This window comes from Alexandromys fortis, unplaced genomic scaffold (genome assembly GCF_014885135.2).
Source record: "Alexandromys fortis isolate MF-2015 unplaced genomic scaffold, M_Fortis_MF-2015_v1.1 scaffold_6, whole genome shotgun sequence".
Taxonomy (NCBI): Eukaryota; Metazoa; Chordata; class Mammalia; order Rodentia; family Cricetidae; genus Alexandromys; species Alexandromys fortis.
This window is the reverse complement of record NW_026067902.1, coordinates 14,079,528-14,101,559: the sequence shown is the minus strand read 5'-3', so window position 1 is coordinate 14,101,559 and position 22,032 is coordinate 14,079,528. Positions and strand designations below refer to the sequence as shown.

The following is a 22,032-nucleotide window of genomic DNA, read 5'->3' as shown; positions in this document are numbered from 1 at the left end:
AAGCTCCAGTGCCTTTTTCTTGGTAAATTCACGTTTAATAGGTTACTTTATTTAGACTGGGCACTTGCACGTTTCTGGGACTTTCCCCAAGAATCATTAGTGTTTGAGCAACCAGTTAATGTTCCCTGTGTGCCTACTGTGTGCCATGAATTTCTGCTCTGTGTCATGCATGAGCTTGGACCTTCTGGCACTTGCTTCCTTTCTTAGCTTGGTGGACAAGCGCTGAAAGGTCTCTCTGTGTCTGGGCTCCTGCTATCGCTGACACTCCAACTGTGAGTGAGGCTTTGTTGCATGAACTGGTTTGTATGTTTCGGAGATCATGAATGGCATCCAGCCAGGGCCTAGTGGCCTGCTTCCTTGGCCCCGCCCCCATTATTTCCTGGTCCCGCCCCCGTTATTTCCTGGTCCGGCTTCTGTGAGCACTCGGGCAGCTGCTGTTGCACTTGTGGAGAACGGACCCTTCTCGTCGAAATTTGGATGACACCCCAGCCTGAGCACCACATTGCACATCCGGAGAGCTGAGGGGCAGAGAGTTTACACCAGGAAGGCTCCCAGCAAAGCCACAGCGTGCCAGGGTGTTTTGAAACAACACAAGCTCATGAGAAGTGGGAGGCGGTTTGCTCTCTTCACCAGATGAAGCCGTTTCTCCATCAAAGGCTTGGCACATGGATTTTCGAAGTTTTTTCAGTGAATTTTCTATTTGATAATTGCATACGTGTATATGGTACACTCTCACCACACCAATGTTATGTGCAAAGCAAAGGAACCATGGCAGTTGCAAAGCTACAGGATTTCTCTGTGACAGCTTTTATCTCAACCCAAGAAATCATGACAGACAGACAGACTGTGACAGGATGACAGAACACTGACCACACGAAAGAGACTGTCCTCAACAGGTTACATGCACTTGTGATGCAGTACTCACCCAGCCCAAACAGGCTTTACAGAGAGTGGAAAGGAGGAACAGAGAGGTTAATTACCTTGCCCTAGGTCACACAGCTCATAAACATTGCTAGAGTTAACTTGTGAGGTCTCCTCCAGGCCCTCTGCCATCAGCCACAGGTTGTGCCTCTGCCACAGGTTTTCCAGGATCTTGGCAAGCTGCAGGGTGTATTTGAATGCTGGCTGCCTTGTCCAATTAGTGTTTCATACAGCTCCTTCTGGCAAAAAGGCACAGCTGATCTATGATCAAACAGCATCCATTCTGTCTCCTTAATAGTTCATGGCATGCGGGCTTCCCGCCATCCCCACCGCTGCTGCCTTCTTTCATGCCGCCCTCATTTCTCACTTCAGCTGTTATAGTCCCCTCCTTCTTGACCTTTCTGCCTCTAGCTCTAACTGCGGATGAAGATGGAGCGATCCAAATAAAAACACAAAAGATGCCACGGTAGCCAAGAGGTATGCATACGCCAGCCCAAACAATTCCTCGAAGCAAGGGCTGCAGCGTCAGCCAAAGCCAGATTCTCACAAGCCTAGAGGAAGTCAAAGGCAGAGTCAGTATGAAGACATTAAATATGATCCATCCTGGACACAGACACAGACTTTCTGGGCCTGCCCTCAGAGACCCAGCCTGGAAACAGCTGTAGACGTTTGTCTGTGCCCCTCCCTAACTCCTCCAACCTCCCTGGGGCTTGGGTCTTCTGATCAGAAGAGCTGGGCTCCTGTGCTGGCCTCCTAAGCTGTGCCCCCCACCCCCCGGGGCAGGCACTGGGCAGGAAGGCCACTCCTCACATGATTCAGCATAAGCCTCGGTTGCTCCCTTCCTGAACCACACACTGCAAAGAGCACGCTGGAAATGCAGACAAAATGGGGCGCAAGTTGGAGAAGAAGGGTCCTGCTGCTGGGCATCTGCTGGGTCTCCGCACACCTGCCTGTCCGGGGTGTCTCCCTACCCAAGCGCCTCCGAAGGGCCACAGGTAGGTGGACAGCGGGTTAGACACCCCGGCCTCACATCTGAATATGAGAGGGGAATGCCCTCACTCCTGCTCTGTCTGTTCTGCTTCCTGGCTCTGCTCCGCTTCTTGACAAGCCAGTGTGTGCTCCCCACTCTCCTGCGGTAGTTCACAGACCAGGGCAGACTGCGCTGCACGTTTATTTGTTGGAGAAATGACCAGAGCGTTCTCTCCTAGAAACTCTGCAGCAGGGGATGACTCTTTGGAGGTCTGAGGACAGCTTGGGCTCTTGACACAGAAAATGACAGAGGCCAGTGGCCAGAAATATTTATTCATGGGGGCTCTGGTTTCTTCTTGGAGACGCAGGCAGTTTCAGAAGAACCGTTTAGAGGCAACACGCAGAAGCGCTCTAAGCATTCTTTCCTTTAATTCTCCCTGACCAGCTCATTTCATGAAATAATGTCTTCCAAGGACTATGTGAGGCTTACTGTCAGAGTCACACTTCACATTCCCACCAGCTTCTCCATATTCCAACCAAAAGACCCACTTCGGTCTTTGTGGACTTGAGATGTGTGACTCCAACATCTTGCGATGTTCTCCTTTTCCTTCCTTCGTAGAAAACAGCACGCAGTGTGCGCCCTCCCCAGCATCGGAGTTTCCTGCAGGGTTCTTCACGAGGCAGGAGAGCACGGACGGAGGCATAGTAATCTACTTCCTCATTATCGTCTACATGCTCATGGCCGTGTCTATCGTCTGTGACAAGTACTTCCTGCCCTCCCTGGAAATCATCAGTGATGGTAAGTGGCTGGGACGCTCTCCTGTGACCTTCCAGAAGGGCTGTCACACAGATGGGGTCGAAACAGCTCCGTAACAGCTCTGTCCGTCTCAGCTGGCCACAGAGCGCCAGTGTCTGTCCTGGGGACCTGTGTGCTTCGTCCTGGGAGTGTAGGCAGGGGAGCAGCTTGCAGTTATTATGCATTGCCCACTTCCAGAAGCTTCCTGTCTGTCTTAGAACCTAGGTGGCTGTTAGAGAATGGCCCCAAGAATGTGTCCTCAATGTGCTCCTGGTACTCAGTCTCCTATGTCAAAACCTTCTTCGTTTTTTATTCCGCGTAGATGATAAGCAGATGTGACTCTCTGCTCCTTTGCTGGCATCCTGCCACTAAGAAAACTGATATTCATGAGCCAATAAATAAATAAATCCTAAATTCCATGTAAAGTGAACTTAGCCATCAGATAACAACAAATTCAGATATTAAGCATTAAGTGTTGGTAGCTTCTAGAAACAAGATGAGCTAGTCCGAGGCTCTCACTGTAGATTTCCCAGAACTGAGCATAGGCTTTTGTGGGTGCATTCCTTCCTGAACAAGGGAGAGCCATGGTTTTGCCATCTACACGGTCAGTGCCTGCAGTCTGTCTCAAAGTTGGCTAAATCATCGAGTATCTTCATCTCACAACAAAATCAAAGTTAAGAGCTGTGCCCTATTGTAAGACTACAGGGAACAGCATCCTCCCCAACTCCATCCCACACACACACACACACACACTGAATGTCGAGTCTCCTTTTCCCATCCTCCCCAACTCTATCCCACACATGTGTGCGCGCGCACGCACACACTCACACACACACACACACACACACACAAACTGAATGTCGATTCTCCTTTTCCCATCCTTCCATTCTCCACACATGCTGGAATGTTAGACAAATGATTTTCCCTTTTACGTACACCAGCAGCGTCTTTAAGAACTAAAACAGTACCTGTAACGGCAGAGGAATGAAACCTCTGTTTGTTCAAGAAGAGTAAGAAGCTTATCATAATGATTAATATTTAAGTAGATGAAAGTGAAGTGTTTTTTATATCAGTAGTGTATTTCATGTTGATAATACATTATTACTTTAATATTAGATCATTTTAGTACATTATTTTTACTTAATGAAATGCAGTAAGCCAAACCACCTACATTTTCATCTCTTGAAGATCCCCAAGGATTTCTGAGCCCACCATTTTGCACGAGTATTTTCTGTCAGCCTTGAGTACTGCTATTATAGGCCTATCCATCCATGCATCCATGCATCCATCCATGCATCCATCCATTCAAGGGTCTTCACTTTTCTATATGTTTTCTTATATATTTTCTGGTAGAGATTTTCCCCTATTGCATATCTTCAAAACAATGACTTTGAACGCTAGCACGACAGTCCATGATCCTATAAGCAATCTGAGAACCTCACATTAGATTTTACTTATTATAGTGTTCAGTGAAAATTTGTCATTTTAAGCTACTAATATCATAGGATTGCTTTAAATAATATTGTGTTCATATTGTATGAATTCTTAGCACAATCCTGATTCTTTTTTAATTAAAGGACAAAGCTATGCATAGTTAAGCCTTGTGATAAACACTGCCATACATATTCCATGAAGGGTGTGCCAGTTTGAACCTCCATAGCACACAGCACTGTCCATTCCTGGAAATGAGGACAACTTTTTGTTTGTTTGTTTTTTGGGACAGGGTTTCTCTGTGTAGCCCTGGCTGTCTTGGAACTCACACTAGAGAACAGGTTGGCCTCAAACTCACAGAGATCTGTCTGCCTGCCTCCCTGAGGGCTGAGATTAAAGGCATGTGCCAATACCGCCCTGCATCACTTTAAAAATATTTGTTAATTATGTTAAGCTAAAACTTCATGCTATAGAACTCGTAATTCTCCCATTTGTAAGATTGGTTGTGTTTATTGAAAACCATAGCCTTACTTTTGCGCTTTCTTGCCTGCATTTGGTTGAGGAGTGTTTATCTTGTTTTTCTTACTAACTTTTCCAGTTCAGGATTTTAAAAAGTTTACACAGATATTAATACTAACATAATTTGTATAATTTTTCATAGTATGTCACTTCCTTTTAAGTTGTACGCATTCATAGCGTTGAAGTTGAGATATTTTAAAATTAGGACGCCTGCCTGACTTCCCTTTGGTCTTACATATGAAAAGATCTCTTTAACTGCGCCTCTAAAAGCTGCTGCTTCTGCTTACTTGTTTTTCTTCTACATTTAGTCCTCTAGCCCAAACCTCATCTTCGTAGAATACATCATCTTACAAACTTGATCAATTCTCACATATGAAGTATATATGTATATGTGTGTATGTTTCCATAATCCTAACTGTAATGATCTTTTCGTTTTTATGTCAGCACTACACATTTAATTAGAAAATGGGAAAAACTGAAAATGCAAAATATTGTTCACACCTCCATTAAGAACTGTAAAGTTCTATAACTCAGCTGAGTTGATGGAATAAATCTAGCAAGATTTCAGTTTATAAAAGTTGCCTGTAAGGGGCAAAATAGTAAAAAAAAAATCCAGTCCTGCAGAAGACATAACTTACTACACTGAAGTTAGATCATACTCTCCACATATTCTTGGTGAGGTGACTTCCTCCATCTCTCATAACACGCCCACAACACCCCTTGCACAATCTTTGAAACTTCGGCAAATATGCATTTCTCAAGAAAATCTGTGTTATTCACACAGCACAGTAGCTGTTAGGAATGTGTGACCAATAGATGCCCACATGACACGACACAGGAAGAAGAGAAGACAGGCTTCCTCAGCTGTAACATGTGACTCCGCTCTTTAGTATTAAAATGACCGCCAACAACATGAGATAGAAATAGTGGTTGTCCAACCCACTTGTTAAAGTCTTACTTATCATTCCTCTTTCAAGGTCTGGTTTGAAATGATGAGAGACCTAAGAAACAATCCCCACAGTTTGCTTCTATCCACAGGGACCTGACTTCCGGAGTCAGCAAGCCTTTCACGCTTCTTGACAAGCACAGACTTGTACATTTCCAATCATTTCACTAGCTAACGAGCAATAACAACCCTCAGAGTCTCCCACGGATACTCCACATTCAACTGTGGCAGTCCCTTACTCAGATACCTGTCACGGCGCAATCCTGGAAGCCCAAGCACAGCAAGCAGTTGTATATGTGTGTATGCGTGTGTATGTGTGTGCGTGCGTGTGTGTGTGTGTAGTTTCAGCTACATAAAAGTCTTACAAAATAGGGACTAATGCTGAGGAGGAAAGTGAAGCTAAGTACACATCCAGGACAAAGAGAGCCCCCCCCCTTCGTGTTCCACAACCCAAGCATGATGTCACATGCTAGGTGCTGTGATTTTTCACATCCTCTCTTGAGATTAATTACCATCATATGGTTGTTTCAGAAGGCCAGCTCTATTTGAACAATTTCATAAGCAATTTTCTGCCTAAGGGCACAGAAAATTTTAACCAAAAAATGTATGAGACATTCACTGTAACTATGAAGCACACTACAAAAGCAAGAGTTGTTTTCTGAAATAGGTTTGGACTCTTAGAAACCTAGTGAGGGTTATAAATTAATTTTATAAACATTTTCCAAGATATCTAGGTTCTCAACCTAGCATGATGCCTAAAATACAGATGGGATTACTGTACAATAGTATGGAGTTGAATGGTCACATGTAATGTTGTAACTTCCTGTTGGCATATATGCTGTAGCTCAAACAAGGCCGTGGTGAAGAACTGATGGGCCCCTGTCCAGTCCAGTGCCATCATCCCAGTGTCCTCTCTCCTCTAATCCCCAGTGAGTTATTGGGTTAGCAGTCAGGTCAAAGTGTAGGGGCCTCAAGACTAGACTCCGTGCAAAGGAAGGGTCGGAAGCCGTGGGAAACAGAGCCTCTTCCTGACAATATGGCAAGACCCCAGTCAACAGGTGCTCTTGTTCATTCTGCCTAGCTATGGTATGCTGGCAATTTCTCCTAGAGCTGCTACCACAGCAAGGAGACATAAAAGCCACACAGCCCCTTCCATAACCTTCAACCCTAGAAAAACAAGTATTTATCTCTACTGGACAGCAGAAACAGCCTGCTGGATCTCGGTTGTGTGAAACCACTGCAAGAAAGTGCGGCTGGCTCCATCCCTTCCTCTGATGCTGTCATCGCCCTCCTCCTTTGCCCGTTCTGACATGGATTCCAATTCGGCATCTTCTCCCTCTCATTTAGGTTGGTGTGTAAGGGGAATTACAGAAGATTCTCTGAACACAGAGGTCTACGTTGCTATACAGGGAGAAGAGCTGTCCATGATGTTTTAACTGGAGAAAAGACCTGGCTTCTGTGGGGGAGAAGCAGAATGTAGACTCTGCAAAGGGAGGTAAAAGATCAGTTCAGCCTAGAGCCAAGGGAACTAGGACATGATGTCATAACCTCAAAGACTCTTCTCATCCCCACCAGTTATGCTCTCCAGATCTGGACTTGGAGGAGGCTAAGGAGTGGGTGGGGATACAAGAGACAGCGAAGAGGTAAGGGACTCAAGATGACAAGGAGGAATGGGGCCTCGGTGGCATCTGGTCGTCAAGTAAGACTGGCTCAAGAAGCTATGTCAATGACTGTCACACTTGGTTTGTGAAGTTAGTTACACTCACCTGAAACTGTGTCTTACTTGCTGGGGCTTTTTCCCCTCTCTCTTTTTTTCCTATATGCTCATGTGCTCCCTGAAAGGCCTACGACACTGCTGAGCATACAGGAGGGCTGGAGGGGGAGCCCTGATGACCACATGTAGTGTGCTGAGCATACAGGAGGGCTAAAGGGGGAGCCCTGGTGACCACATGTAATGGCAGCATAATTCCTAGAGTGGGAATGGTTGGAGGCGTCCAGCCTGAAGACAGACACGTCTGAGTCTAACTCCCAGCTGTGCAAGGTCGCTAGCTCTTGGGCAAGATTTAACATCTGTCTTCCTTGGGTATGTCAGCTGGGGAACAGGTAATTATGGTTTAGTTCAAAGAACTCTATCCTATGTACATGAGCGGTATCAATAAAGGGAACAAAGGCAACAGCCACTGAGTGCTATCTCAGAATGTACTTAGAAGGCTGTTAAGACTTCCTTACCAAGGAAAAATCAAGGTGGAGAAAGGAAATAAGTCAATAAAAATATGCTTAGAGCAAATACCAAATCTACGGTGCGTCTATGACAGCCTGAAGCCCATCTTAGGGTAGAGAACATCAGACAGTCTTACAGGGCAAGATGCAAGCTTATAAAACCTTTACCTAACAACCTATGTGGCAACTTTACACTATAAGACAGTTCTCCTTTGGGTTTTTTTCTTGTATATCATATTATTGTGTTTTAGTAATCTTTGTTCAAATAGCTATCACTAAATATAAACTAACATACATCTTTATAGTACACACATGGACACACAGCTCAACTAAGATCCCTCTCCTGTCTACACCAATGAGATACACATCTCTGTCGAAACAGAACACAGTATAAAAGCAGTATCCTTTTGCTGTATCACAGGCATCTCAGGTATACAGAATCGCTCTTGAGCCCCTTCCTTTACAGGTTAAAATAGCTACATAGAAAGTAGAGTGAAGCTCTTTATAGTCACTTGCTTCAGCCCAAATTCCAGGGAGCTAGCTATAAAACCTTTCATTCGAATGTTACTCCAAGATGCTATTCAATCACAGCATCTAATCTCTCCACCATGCTAACGCGTTCTAAGTGAAAATGATCTTCCTGTTTTAGAAAAACACTTCAAATATTTGCTTTTTGTTTTTTTAAAAATTACTTTCACTACCTCTGCCTTGAATCAATGTTTGCCAATGTTTCTACACTATGTTTCAGAGATAGATGATTTTTTTAAAAAGGTAAGTTTTAATTCCAGATAGAGCCGACTCTAACTGGTGAAGCTAGGATTTAGTAACTCTAAGTCTGACATTTGGATGGTCTACTGTTTGCGGGGGATTATCTGGCTTTTAAGCCTCATGAAATTTACAGAGGCAAAGGCAGTCTCAAAGAACAAAGAGGCAGCATAGAGCCTCTTCCGCTTCCCCACTGTGTGAGCTCAGATTCCCAAGAGCCTGGCGGAAGCTCCACTGGTGTTTCCCCCCACTCTGCCCTGAACTGTGATACTCGTGCACTGCGTCTGCATCTATAGTAGGAACTAAGTATTCTGTGTACTTCCAAAATGCCGGTGCAGGAGCAGTCAGAAATGATAAAAATCGGGCTGTGTACTAATCGCTCTCTCAGTAAGTGGCCAAAAGGACCATTTCTTTGGCAGCAGAAAGATGCAGGTCCTATTCCATCTCTGACCTTGGGCAACAGTAACCACAAGGTTCAGAGGACAGGTGAATGTACTGTAATGAGCAGCTAGTGGTTTAAAGGATTATAGATATATTTCAGAATTCATTGTTTACAATATGAAGTGATGAATATAAGGCTTCGCTAAGAGACTTCTCTAAAGTCTCCCATCAAATTATTTGGCAACACCAAAATTTGGGTCTCCATTTTAGTTTTGCTCTTTGTACTACATGATATGGAAGCTTATTTCCAAAAACTATCACAAATTTCCAACTGGGCATTACAGAAAAGAATACACTTAGGAGAAAATCTGGTGGATTTTAAAACCATCTCATTCCCACAATGCTGTACATTATGTAAACAATATGTTGGCCCCTGAACCTCTAAAAAAAAAAGGCTTCAATCTTGAAGTAAATGTGGTTGCTCTTTCAGAGAAAAAGAACAATAGCAATAGGGGGGAAACCGAACCATTTATCTTTAATAATAAACTACAGCAGAGGAAAATGTTACCCAAAGGTCAAGAAAGACAATGCCAATCTACTGTAAAGTTCAGAGGTATAAACCACTTTACAAGATATTCTTACAATACAATGGGGTTTGTAAAAATACCCTTTAAGTTTTATTCAGCCATCTAACAGAATCCTTCCTTTCATAACTATAATTAGAGCCCAGGGAATAGCAACAATGCCTTTTATGATCAGAAAAATTCCAAAAGGCCACTGCTTTACCCACTTTGATAGAGAACAATCCACCACCGTTTCTCTCTGGAACGGTTTGTGTAATGAGGCAGTCTTCAGGCCGCAGTAAGGGAAGACCGTCACTGAGCGTATACCATCGCTGTAGGATGAAACGCTGTTATCACTCCAGGGTCTTCCTTCACTGCCTTTGGAAGGCAAAGCCTAAGAATTTGTGACATAAATTTTTAAGTTCTTGGAAATGGGCTGGAAAACTGTCAAGGTTCTTGGCTCCCAATAACTAATTTTCTCCCACTTAAGAACAGAAGAGGGGGGGGGCTGGGGTGGGCTCAGTTGGTAGAGTGCCTGCCTCACTTGCACAAAACCCTGCATTCAGTTTCCAGCACTGCACAATCCAGTATTGCCGTGACTACAGTCTAAGCATTTGGGAGGCAGAGGCAGGGAGATCAGAGGTTAAAGGCCATCTTTGGCAGCACAGTCAATTCTAGGCCAACGTGGGATACTTGAGATCATTCCAAACAGTGTACGTGTATGTGTGTATACACACACATATATTCAAAAAAGCATCAAATAGAGTTAATGGTACCAATAGCACGAAGCCATGGCAACTCTATTGCCCACATTATCTGCACCTAATTCCCACATTTACAGTCTTTACAATTTACAAGACTAGACTTTGTTTCTTTATTCCCAGGTCCTGATTTGTCTGTTCAGATGTGCTGGGTATTAAAGCCAGGAACTCATGCATAGTAGGCAAATGCTGTTTCTTTGTAAAATATAAAGTCCCAAACTCACATCTGAGAGTTGACATTATGAATATGAAAGTAAGTTGAATGCCATATTATAAAATAGTTCCTTCATTTCTAAATTGAAACATTTTATTACAGAGCAATTTGCTTTGCCTTTTTGTTGAAGTTTAAGATTCTACAGCAAGTTAGTAATATATATATGTGTGTGTATGTGTGGTGTGGGAGGTTCTTCTATGTGTTGCTTTTATTGGTTTATTAATAAATAATTGGTTAATAAATTTTATTGGTTAATTTGAGTCTATGGCAGGGAAAACTAGGCTGTATGCTGGGAGAAAGAAGGGCAGAGTGAGAGAGACACCATATAGCCCCGTCAAAGACAGACTCGGAACTTTAACCAGTAAGCCACAGCCACGTGGCCATACACAGATTAATAAAAATGGGTTAAATTAATATGTAAGAGCTAGCCAATAAGAAGCTAGAGCCCAGGGGGCAAGCAGTGATTTAATGAATAGCTTCTGTGTTATTTCAGGGCTAAGTGGCCGTGAACCAAGTGGCTGTCTTCTCCAACATGTGTGTACATCGATATATGTACATATTGGTACACATTAAGACAAACAAACATAGGTCAGGATCTCTGGGGGTTTGGTCCTGGGACATCTCCAAGAACACCAAATTCCGAGGACACTCAGGTCCAGCATATAAAATTGTCTATTTTGCATGAATGGTATTCAGCACTCTCCTGCGTACTTCACATTATTTCTAAATGATTTATAACTAATACAATATGCACAGTGTTCAAATAGCTCTATACTGTATTGTTCAGGGGAAAATAAGTGTCTTGTCCAATTCAGAAGGAAGGTAATTTTTTCTTTGAATATTTTTGATGCATGGGTGGTTGAATTTGAGGCTATGACACCTGTGGGAACAGGTATAAGTATGTATGATTTATATATGTCCCCTATGTAGGCCACTCTTAAGCATTAAGAAACATTATGAAAGCCCACAGGTCACTACTTTTTTTCTCCCTTCATTGTCTGCTAAAGTCAAATGTTTAAGTGACACAAACACAAACAGAAATAGATGAGGCCTAGCATTGTCTCATTCCAACTGGTCTCAGCCCTGTTCACAATTAACTTAGAAGGTGGCAGAAGACTCAAGAGTAGCTGTTTAGAGACTCACAACAAATAGTTCCAAAGGATAAAAATGGTGGCTGGGGCCTTTCCACTTTTTCTGTTTTGGAAGAAAAGCCAAAGTCCTTCGTTTTTAGGGTCCACACAATGTGCCTTCTTACCATCTATCGCCCTCCCTTGGTGCTTCATTCCAGACCTGGGTGTTTCAAATATATAGACAGGCTGTACAGATGCTGCCTCACGATACTGTAGCCACTAAACCTGCCTATAATACTCTTACCCACATGCGCGGGCTAAGAAACCTTCATTTCGAAGCCTCTCTTCCAAAGTTACTTTTCATTCCATGACATTTTAGATCTCTATTTTCATTCCTTGCTGCTTCTAAAACCTACATATTTTGTCTGTCCCTTCCCCCCAAACACACACACACACTACAAAGCTACAACAGCAGCTCTTGTCCGTTCACTGTCGTGTTCCGGCACACAAGCGTCTGACATAGTTGGTATTGGTACTCAGCAGTGAAAGTCAGGTGATTATAGCTGTCTAACAAACTGCCTCCAAAACTAGTAGTTAAAATGAAGAAGCACCATTTTTATTGTCCTTCATAGTGTGGGGGGTTGTGCTGAGCTCAGCTAGCTGGTTCCTGCTTAGGGTCCCTACTGCAGTTATAGTGTGAGGATTGATAGGGAATCAATGAAGCCTTGCTCTACCACATGCCTGGTACCTAAGTCTGGAAGACTCAAAACCTGGACGAAGAGAAAGCAAGGATGTTAGCAGTTTGTCTGTCTTTCAGTATGAGTTCATGAGGTCTCTCCTCTATGGAGGTTTTAAGGTAGCCTGACTTATGTGTCTAGGGCACCACAAAACAAATGTGCCAAGACATGTGGCCGGGATGGTATGCTTAGCACACAGGCTTGAAGAGGAGTTCAGATTCCCCAGGATCCAACCAAGCCAGGAGCCCTAATGCTCAACCATAATCCCAACACCAGGGAGGCAAAACACAGGTGGATCCCTGAGGCTTCCTAAGCAGCCAGTCTAGCCAATGAGCTGCAGGTTCAGTGGGACTGTCTCAAAGAGAGGACACTTGAGGAAATTCTATCATCTTTTAGTGTCCTGGCCTTGAAAACATTACTACTCTGCATGGCCCCAATTAGTCAAAGCAGTCACAAAGGCTCATCTGTGTTCACACATGCTAGCCAGGTGCTCTTACTGCCGAACCATATGCTGGTCCCCGTCTTTAATGAGAGACAGAAACGTTATTAGAAAGGATGTGGAATAGAAATATTGTTTTGAGTTTTAGAAAATTCAATCTGCTACACTCCAAACAAGGTATTTCTAAGGCCAAATATCAATGTCCCAGCAGAGAAGAAATGTGTACTTAAGAGTGGTCTTCATAGGCAAGCCTAGGGAAACACTGTTAGCCGCAGCAGACTGATCCAAGTACACCAAAGTATGAGAAAAAATAAAGGTCTAATCACAAAGCAGCAGGAACAGTCAAAGGAGTTACCATCAAGGAGAGACTGCCATCAAGTCTTAGAAATTGGAATTCTAGTGGCTGGGGATGGTATACTTAGCACACAAGCTTGAGTTTAAATCCCCCGGATCAAATGAAAAGCCAGGAGTGTTATAGCTTAACTGTAATCCCAACACTGGGGATGCGAAAAACAGGATCCCCGAAGCTTCCTGAGCCTCGCAATGAATGAGCTGCAGGTTCAGTGCGACTCTCTGAGTTTGAGGAAAGACACCTGAAAGGGAAATTGGCCTTCACATGCATTCATAGACATGTACACATTCAGGTACTTGCCCGCACACCCGAGTCCCAGTTGAAGTATTTACCATCTAGCATACCTACCTCCACTGGCAAACATAACCAGTGCTAGAGATTTCTGAAGGAAAACAAAAAAAAGGCTGAGCTGTTTATTCATCATGGCTTTCTCTTTCCCTCCTTAAATAGGTCTCTCAACTGTAATACTGAAAAGAGTTACACGAGACTTCCCAACATCAATTACATGAACAGATTTGCAGGCCAAGCCTGGATGGAAGATACCCACAAACTATTCAAATAGCACAGTACTTTCTAATGCTTTTGTGTATTTTCTGTAATACTAGACTGAGCTTTTAGTTTATTGACTCCTTATTTTCCATTAGATAGTGTAAGTGTATAAAAGAACTCAATCCAAACTCATTGTAGATCTTAAGAACTTTTCTTCTTCCCAGTTAAGTTAGCAATCTTTTTCAAAGAAGGTGTTTTGCAGCTCACCTATAGCTGGAAGCCATCAACTCTCAACTGGCTAATAGTCCCACCTTTTCAGTCTCCTCTTTTTATTTTACATTTGTTTGGAAGTAGAAGCAGGCTGTCACACGTATTTAGGTCAGAGGACACCATTTTGCAGAGTCAGTTATCTCCTGCTATGTGAGTTCTGGGAATAGAATTCAGGCTATCAGGGTTAGTGGCAAACGCCCTTACCCCAAGCCATCTCTGGTCCTTTAATGTTAATTTTTGTGTGTGCGTATATGCACACACGTCATGGTGCAACTGGGAATTGAACTCAGGTTGCCAGGTTTGCATGGCAAGCGTCTTCATCCACTGAGCCATCTCACCTGCCTTCTTCTCCTTTCATGAATTCATAAGAAAACATTCCTCCATTTTCTAACCCAAAATGTTTCCCATTCCAGCTTCGGTCAATACTGGGGTAGTGTAAAGGCATGATTTCTGACTACTGTATGCAGCTTTGTTGTATCCTTCTTGTCATTCTGTCAGCCAAATTAATCATTTTCTTTGTCTTTAGCCCTTGGACTGTCACAGGACGTTGCGGGTGCAACTTTCATGGCAGCAGGTAGCTCTGCCCCTGAACTAGTTACTGCGTTCTTGGGTAAATATTCCTTTGACGTGCTGCTTATTTGGTGTGATTTTAGTTTCTTCAAATCAGCTTTAACTGAGCTCCTAATACCTGCTCCTAGGTGTTTTTATCACAAAGGGAGACATTGGTATCAGCACCATTCTTGGATCTGCAATTTACAATCTGCTTGGCATCTGTGCTGCCTGTGGCTTGCTATCCAACATGGTAAGAAATCTATCCAGTAAGATGCATTGTCTTGAGAGATTCTAAAATTAAACTGCCTGGATGAATATAGCACTGGAAATGTATTCAATCAAAATAATAACCAGTAGAAAAACATTTATTCAATTTATTTAACCCACAAATACCTTTTATTAATCAAATTTATAAAGTCAGTACAGGTTTAGAACAATTTTTAATTTTTTCTCTATATAATATGTAAAACATAACAATATTTTCCCACAAATATACAAGCATTGTTACTATACTAAGCACTGTTCTTGAATGACTTACGCTGTAATGCAGACAATCAAACCACCGTTTTCCAGGTTTCAACACTCTCATGTTGGCCCCTGTTCCGAGACAGTGCAGTGTATGCAGTCAGCGTTGGAGCAGTTTTCGGCATAATATTTGACAACCGAGTTTACTGGTAAGCTTCAAGTAACTCACTCTGATGTAAAACATAATTACAGAGAGAATGCTTAAAGCCTGATGGCTTAGTAGGATAGTTTTTCAAAAATGTTACTTCAACTCACTTCTCACTTCAGCAGCTACTCCAGTTATGTCCTCCCCGTCATCAGCCGGCTTCCCTCTCCTCTCTTAACATAGCCTCCCTGCTCACAAATTTGCTTGCTGTCACTTACAGCTGCACTGCTGGTGTTCTCTTACACTACATTGTTGCTTGCCTGGCCTTGAAGTGCTCAGAGCCATAAAAGCTTGCAGAACAAGTAGTAGCCCCTTCATTCCTACAATTTCTCCTATCCTCCCAGAACAGAAGAACTGCGCAGCCTTGGCTAACAACCAAGAATGTTACATGCCATTACTAAAAAACTGTTGCTTTCCAAAAATCTCTCCACACCCAGCTGGCCCAAGAAAATGAAAAGAGCAAGTGACTCAGTGAGCAAACAAACTTCCCAAATAGGCCCAAGCATCTCCTAGGCCCAATGGTCAACCTTCCTAACGCTGCAACCCCATAACATAGTTCATGTTGTGGTGATCCTCAACCATAAAATTATTTTATTACTTTGTAACTGTGATTTTGCTACTGTTATGAATCATAATGTAAATACCTAAGCAGGTTGTCTTAGGAGACCCCTGTGATAGGGTTATTCGACACCAAAAGGTATAGACCCATTGTCCTAGGTGCTTATCACTATGTTGGGCACCACAAAATAAATATAACACACATGGCCACACGTGTATGTGTCCAGAGGGTATCCAAACAGGGAGAAAATCAAGATAAATAAAAAGCCAGGCTGCTAGTACAGCACAGACCCTGGGATTCAGCTGTAATCTATAAGCGACAGGGCCCATGAAAATATCCAAGTACATAAACATTCTTTTATTAGGGAAATCAGAAACTATTTTTTTTTAGCTGCAGCAGAAAAGTGATTCATTGGAAATGAAATAAAAATATTCAAATGTGATGAAATTATAGTAAAGTGAGAAACCAAGTCATAGACAATTCTTGGTGCCTTATTCAAAATTTCATTTTTTGAAAACATCTTTGATTTCTTGTGATATAAGCCAAATTCAGCTTTGAAAAAAAAAAATCACCAAAAGGGATCAGAATAGTAGCGCAGAGCTGAAATCCCAAAACAAGGAGAAGAGGTAGGACTGTGAATTTGAGTAGTTGAGTCCAGTCAAAGGCATAGTGTTCAAGACCAAGCTATACAGTGAAACCCTGTCTCAAAGGCTAACAATTCCCCACCTCTAACTTTCTTCTAAACATCGCTAGAGAAAAGTTCCATCTAAAATCTAACATATTTTGAATATTTCACACAAAATTACTACATACTAAAATATAACAGTGTATTCTTTTCTAATTATTAAATATCTGGGGAAGGTATTAAGTATGCCAATGGAAAAATGTTGGAAAATATCCATAAATTTAGTTTTAGTCTGAAAAATCTCTATTTTCAAAAGCATTTTTTTAAAACAGGAATCTGTAACGAATCTTATAATCCTCTTTTTTTAAAAAGAAAGTGTCAGGCTTTTAACAATGAGTTTGTATAAACAAGGCTAGGCAAATAAAAGTGTTTCAGAATGGTTCCTTGATTTTTCGAATCCTGTTTTTGTTAGAAAATACTGTTTAAAATTATTCTAGATTGGTTTCAATCACACACTAAGTTCTCATTTATAGGTACGAAGGAGCACTGCTGCTGCTGATTTACGGGCTCTATGTTTTGCTGCTGTGTTTTGACACTAAGATCAGCCGATGTGTCATGAAGAAATGCAGTCCTTGCTGTCCCTGCCTTGCCAGAACTATGGAGAGAAGTGAACAACAGACACTGCTGGGATGGGAAGACGAGAGCCAATTCTTCACTCGTCGCCAATCAAGGACAGACAGTGGAATATTTCAGGAAGATTCTGGTTACTCCCAACTTTCTCTAAGTTTACATGGTCTTAGTCATGCTTCTGAAGGTAACGACAACATCCGGCCCATCCAGCCACTAGAAAAAGTTCTCATTTCAAGTTAGTAATTAGCACATGCTTATGAAACACACTTTGGAGTCAAAGATAATGAAGTGTAAATCCTGGCCTTTTAAGAGCTCCCAATAAGCATTTTTACAATCAGCTAAAAGTGTCGGGGAAGGGGAATACACATAGATGTGGAGGACAGAAGTCAGGACAGTACTGGATGCTGCACCTCCATCCTTCTCTACCTCATAGAGACCAGTCTTCCACTGAGCTTGGAGCTCACTCATTAGGCTAGACCAGCTGCCACCGAGCTCTAGAAATCTGTCTGTCTCTGCCGTCAGAGCACTGGGATTACACAGATGGGCTGTCATGCTTTTCACACGGGTGATGGGAAGCTGAATTCCATATGCCTATGCCCCAAACACTTTACCTACTGAGTCACCTCCCCAGATCCAAAAATCAGCTAAAATTTCAAAGTTTAAGTACCATAAAAAATAAACTGTTCCTACTATGGTTCATACACTAGGCAGTGAATAAACTTAGATAACACATGGAGAAAAGAGCATTTGAACTAGGTCTTGTGGATAGAAATGGTTTTAACTCAAGAATCTGATATTGTAGTCAGGAAGCAACAATTGGCACCTTTACTGCCCAGATGATCCAGGGATGTGAGCACGCTCTATGGAATGAGGTCAGTGGACACTTTGAAAGACTTGCTTGCACGTGGGCATAGACAGAGCTAAGGCAACACTTGCACAATGAGGAAGCACAGGAACAGGTTGAGAGGAGGGAAGCACAGCAAGGCAGGTTATGAGGAGGGAAGTCACAGAGCTGCACACAGTGTTCAAAGGGGACTGAACTGAAATGATAGGACATGGACCACACAGAGAAGGCAGTGGGGACAAAGCAAACCCAGGCAAGACCATGGAAAAGCATCACCCAACATCAGCAGCAAGAAGGAGGACCAGGCAGAACCAGAAGACCTAAGGCTAGGGCGTGCATCTTCACTGAGAGAAATGAGACCATCTCTGTAACAACTGGCAGCTGAGGAAAAGGGAATGGTTGGGATGAACAGAAAGAAAAACAGCAGGTGAGACTGAAATGTGTGGAGCGGAAGTTAAACATGAGCTTGGTATGTTCACTATGACAATGACATCCTGACCAGAAAACTTTATAAAAGCAATTCCAATTTCAGTTCAGTGATTAGGAAGGATGCTTCTAGTTTATCACTTTAAAAAAAAATGACACATGGCTTTTTTCATCCTTACAAAATATACTTTGCAATCTTTAAGGAAGAAGAGATTTATAACAACAACAAAACCTGAAAAGCACCAAACTATTCATGCTACAATTATATCTAAATTCATGGTGCACTGTTTGTGTGATTTGATCCAGTTTTTGCATGAGCCCTATATAAATTAGTCCACAGCCTGGTCCCACTTTTATCCATTCTTTTCATCCTGTCCCCTGAGCACACACTCTGGAGCTATCCCAGGAGACTACTAGGCCCAGCTTTCTCTAGATTCCTTCTAGCAACTGTGAAGCATGAATTTAGTAAATGATAAGATACAATGAGAAATAGAGGGAACATTCCCTAAGCATGTATTAATATACAAAAAACCATAAGCCCCATCAATTTTAGAAAAGGGAGGGGTGAAACAGCTGGGGGCAGGTTAATCCTAACAATGCACCTAGCAGTGAAGCAAGAGTCTTAACTCTTACTCTGTAAACAATGTCACAGAACATTCAGCAAACAGTTCAAGACATAAGTCAAGCCTTCAGTGAAGAAGTTGAACATCACAGCTAATGTTGTCTGCGTAGTTTCAGTTAAGCTTCTTTTGACCAGCAGTAACAGTAATGAAGTATTCAAACGTTCTAGGATCCATGGTTCTAACCTTCCTAATGTTGCAACCCCTTAATACAGTTCCTCACTGTTGTGGTGACCCCTAAACATTTTATTGCTACTTCATAGCTTTAACTTTGCTACTATTATGAATCATAACATAAATGTGCTTTCCAATGGTCCTAGGCAAACCCTATGAAAGGTCGTTCATCCTCCAAAGGGGTCACAACCCACAGGTTGAGAACCACTGTTGTAGACAGTCTTTAAAAAAACGTATACAGTGAAATTATTTCAACACAGCCTCTAAATGGGCCTTTCTCACATAACCGTTCATTGAGAAAACTCAAAATTGTTTAATTTTTTTTCCACAATAGATCCACCAAGTGTTTTCAGCATGCCTGAAGCAGACTTGAAAAGAATTTTTTGGGTACTCTCTCTTCCTATTATTACATTACTTTTTCTGACAACACCAGATTGCAGAAGAAAGTTTTGGAAAAATTACTTTGTGATAACCTTTTTCATGTCTGCACTATGGATATCTGCATTCACATACATCCTGGTTTGGATGGTCACAGTAACAGGTATGTATTTTAAGTATAATAGCACAACAAGAAAATTACTTCATGTAAGAAGAAACTGCAAATATTCATTTAAAGTAGTCTAGGGAGCACACATCTTTTCAGCAAGACTAAAACCTGGTGTTGTTTTACAAAAGATAAAAAGGTTAATATCACAACCTAACAAGTTCATTCGGGCTTTGTGAGCCTGAATACCAAGGGCATTTCCCATTATTACACAGTCTAGAGTATAATTCATGGGCTATCTTCATAATTACACAGGGTTTATAAGAACTCTTCATACTGAATTCTAGATTCACGGTGGAAAACAGAGAAAGAAACTGACTGGGTTTGGGGTAAGAGGTAGGTGCTTGCTGTTTAACTAGATGGTGTTTTCTTTTGTTTTACAATATGGCAATGGCAATACAATGCAGATGACTAAGTGACTAAGTCTTGTTTAAGGTTTCTAGTATCTATGCAAATAAGTTTTAATGCTTAGCCATATTTCTGCCCCCCCCATGAAATACTGATTATAAATAGAAAAGAAAATGAGGGTCTTTCTCTCAAAAAGATTAACCTGAACTAATTTACATTAGAAATGAACAATCCTGCCATGCCTAAATTACCCAATCTGTTTGTAGCACTGAAACTCACTGAGCACAGTTGAACCCAGTCATCTATTTATATGTATAGACTGCTGTTTTTACACTGGTGGGACTAAAGAATTACAACAGAAACCACAAAGCCTGCAAAGGTGAAATAATTACTACCTGGCCCCTTCTCCAAACTATCTGACCCTGACTTCTCCCAGATAACTTTATTATAACTGTATACCAACAAACAAAAACAGAATAGTTTTCTTTTTGTGAAATGATAAGAATGTCCAGGTAGCTTGCATATTCACTGTATCCAAGAATATTTGACAATAGGAAGAGAGGAGAATCAAAATATAAGATCACAGATGAGTAACTAAAATGAAAAACAACACTCTACTTACTCTAAACCATGTTTTCAATTACAATATTAAGAGAAAAGTACCTGTCCCCACCCTTTAAATATGCCCTCTGGTTTTATTTCTCAGAATGAACTGTTATCAGTTTCACACAAGTATTAAGAAATTGGGGATATGTTAAGACTCAGGCAGGAAAGGAGGTCCCTGTCTACCTCAGAGATCCCTGAAACAAAACAAACAAAAAACCCCAGTAAACGAACTAGTACTTTCAAAGTCTTCACTTCAATCTAATAATGGATAAAAAGAGTGGTAAGATACTTAACTCTCAACTACTTTAAGAAACTTCAAGCAAAGAGAAAATAAGTAAAAGATCAGTTTCACTATACAGCAAGAAACAGTGACACCCATAGCTTCCCCCAGATACCAAATATGAGGATTTCTCATTGGAAGAATTTTGGTTGCTTAGTATCTTCTGATATCTGTCATTAAAAATGTATGCTGCTCTGGTTACCCAAACTATCAACCTGTTTCAATACTTTGCCATCTAGAAGCCACACAAACATATATTGGGTCAAAATCTAAACATACCTAAATAATTTTTCCTGAATAGGGACGCATTCAAGCTGTCTTCAAAAACTGGTTCATTTAAGATTTATGATTTGTAACCTGTAGTCTCTCTGCCTATTACAGGGGAAATACTAGGAATCCCAGACACAGTAATGGGCCTTACTTTATTGGCAGCAGGTACAAGCATACCAGACACAGTCGCAAGTGTGTTAGTTGCAAGAAAAGGTAAGACTGGAGGACTCCCAGATGCACTGGCTGGGCCTTCAAGTTTGATTACCATAAGGCAAGTGAAAGTAAATAACACTTCCTCAGTAGCATACTTTGAAGAAAAAAGAAGTGACTCGCGGGAAGCATTTAGTTTTTAATAGCAGGTTAATTCCACCGACCCAGTCCCCCAAAGACTGCTTACCTAAAATGTGCATTAGATGGTAATTCACTGTCAAATGAGAATGAAAAGCAACAAATAAGCTGCATACCTTATTAAAAATGGTTTAATAAATAAAGGTAATTATTAAATAAATGTTAAGACTTTAAATACTAACTAAAGGAAATACAAATTCAGGAAGAGTCTTGCTCTAACAATAACAGTTTTCTAAAACTAACCAACAAAAAGTATCCAGTGTTTTTCTTATGAAGATTATTAATAAAATATAGTATCGGTGTGCACATTTTAACAACATGCTGTTCTTTTGCAGGTAAAGGAGACATGGCTATATCTAACATCGTGGGATCCAATGTGTTTGATATGCTATGCCTAGGTCTTCCCTGGTTTATTAAGACTGCATTTACAAATGCATCTGCTCCTGTAGAAGTGAATAGCAAGGGACTCACTTATGTAACCATCTCTCTCAACATTTCAATTATTTTTTTGTTCTTAGCAGTTCATTTTAATGGCTGGAAACTAGACCGAAAGTTGGGGGTGGTCTGCCTAATGTTATACTTAGGACTTGCTACCTTATCAGTTCTAAATGAACTTGGAATTATTGGAAGTAACAGAATAAGGGGCTGTGGAGTTTGATATTTTTAATAGTGTTATGTGGGAAAGGTGAAACT

At 41.6% G+C, this 22,032-nt stretch overlaps 1 protein-coding gene across 1 annotated transcript; it reads left to right on the top strand.

Moving 5' to 3' along the window:
- Positions 1-794: 794 nt before the first annotated feature.
- Slc24a5 (solute carrier family 24 member 5) lies at positions 795-22,010 on the top strand. Its single transcript, XM_050133129.1, has 9 exons — positions 795-1,916; positions 2,510-2,689; positions 14,370-14,453; positions 14,542-14,645; positions 14,969-15,069; positions 16,783-17,063; positions 19,278-19,484; positions 21,103-21,204; positions 21,675-22,010. Exons 1-9 carry the CDS (start codon positions 1,796-1,798, stop codon positions 21,995-21,997), a joined length of 1,503 nt encoding a protein of 500 aa, XP_049989086.1. The 5' UTR covers positions 795-1,795; the 3' UTR covers positions 21,998-22,010.
- Positions 22,011-22,032: the final 22 nt, after the last annotated feature.

What these genes read in the sequence shown, in the direction of transcription:
- Slc24a5 (XM_050133129.1), top strand. Translation starts at nt 1,796, where the DNA reads ATGCAGACAAAATGGGGCGCAAGTTGGAGAAGAAGGGTCCTGCTGCTG. An exon ending in ACTAGTTACTGCGTTCTTGG is followed by an intron (nt 14,454 to 14,541) that starts GTAAATATTCCT and finishes ACCTGCTCCTAG; the next exon opens with GTGTTTTTATCACAAAGGGA. An exon ending in TTTGACAACCGAGTTTACTG is followed by an intron (nt 15,070 to 16,782) that starts GTAAGCTTCAAG and finishes TCTCATTTATAG; the next exon opens with GTACGAAGGAGCACTGCTGC.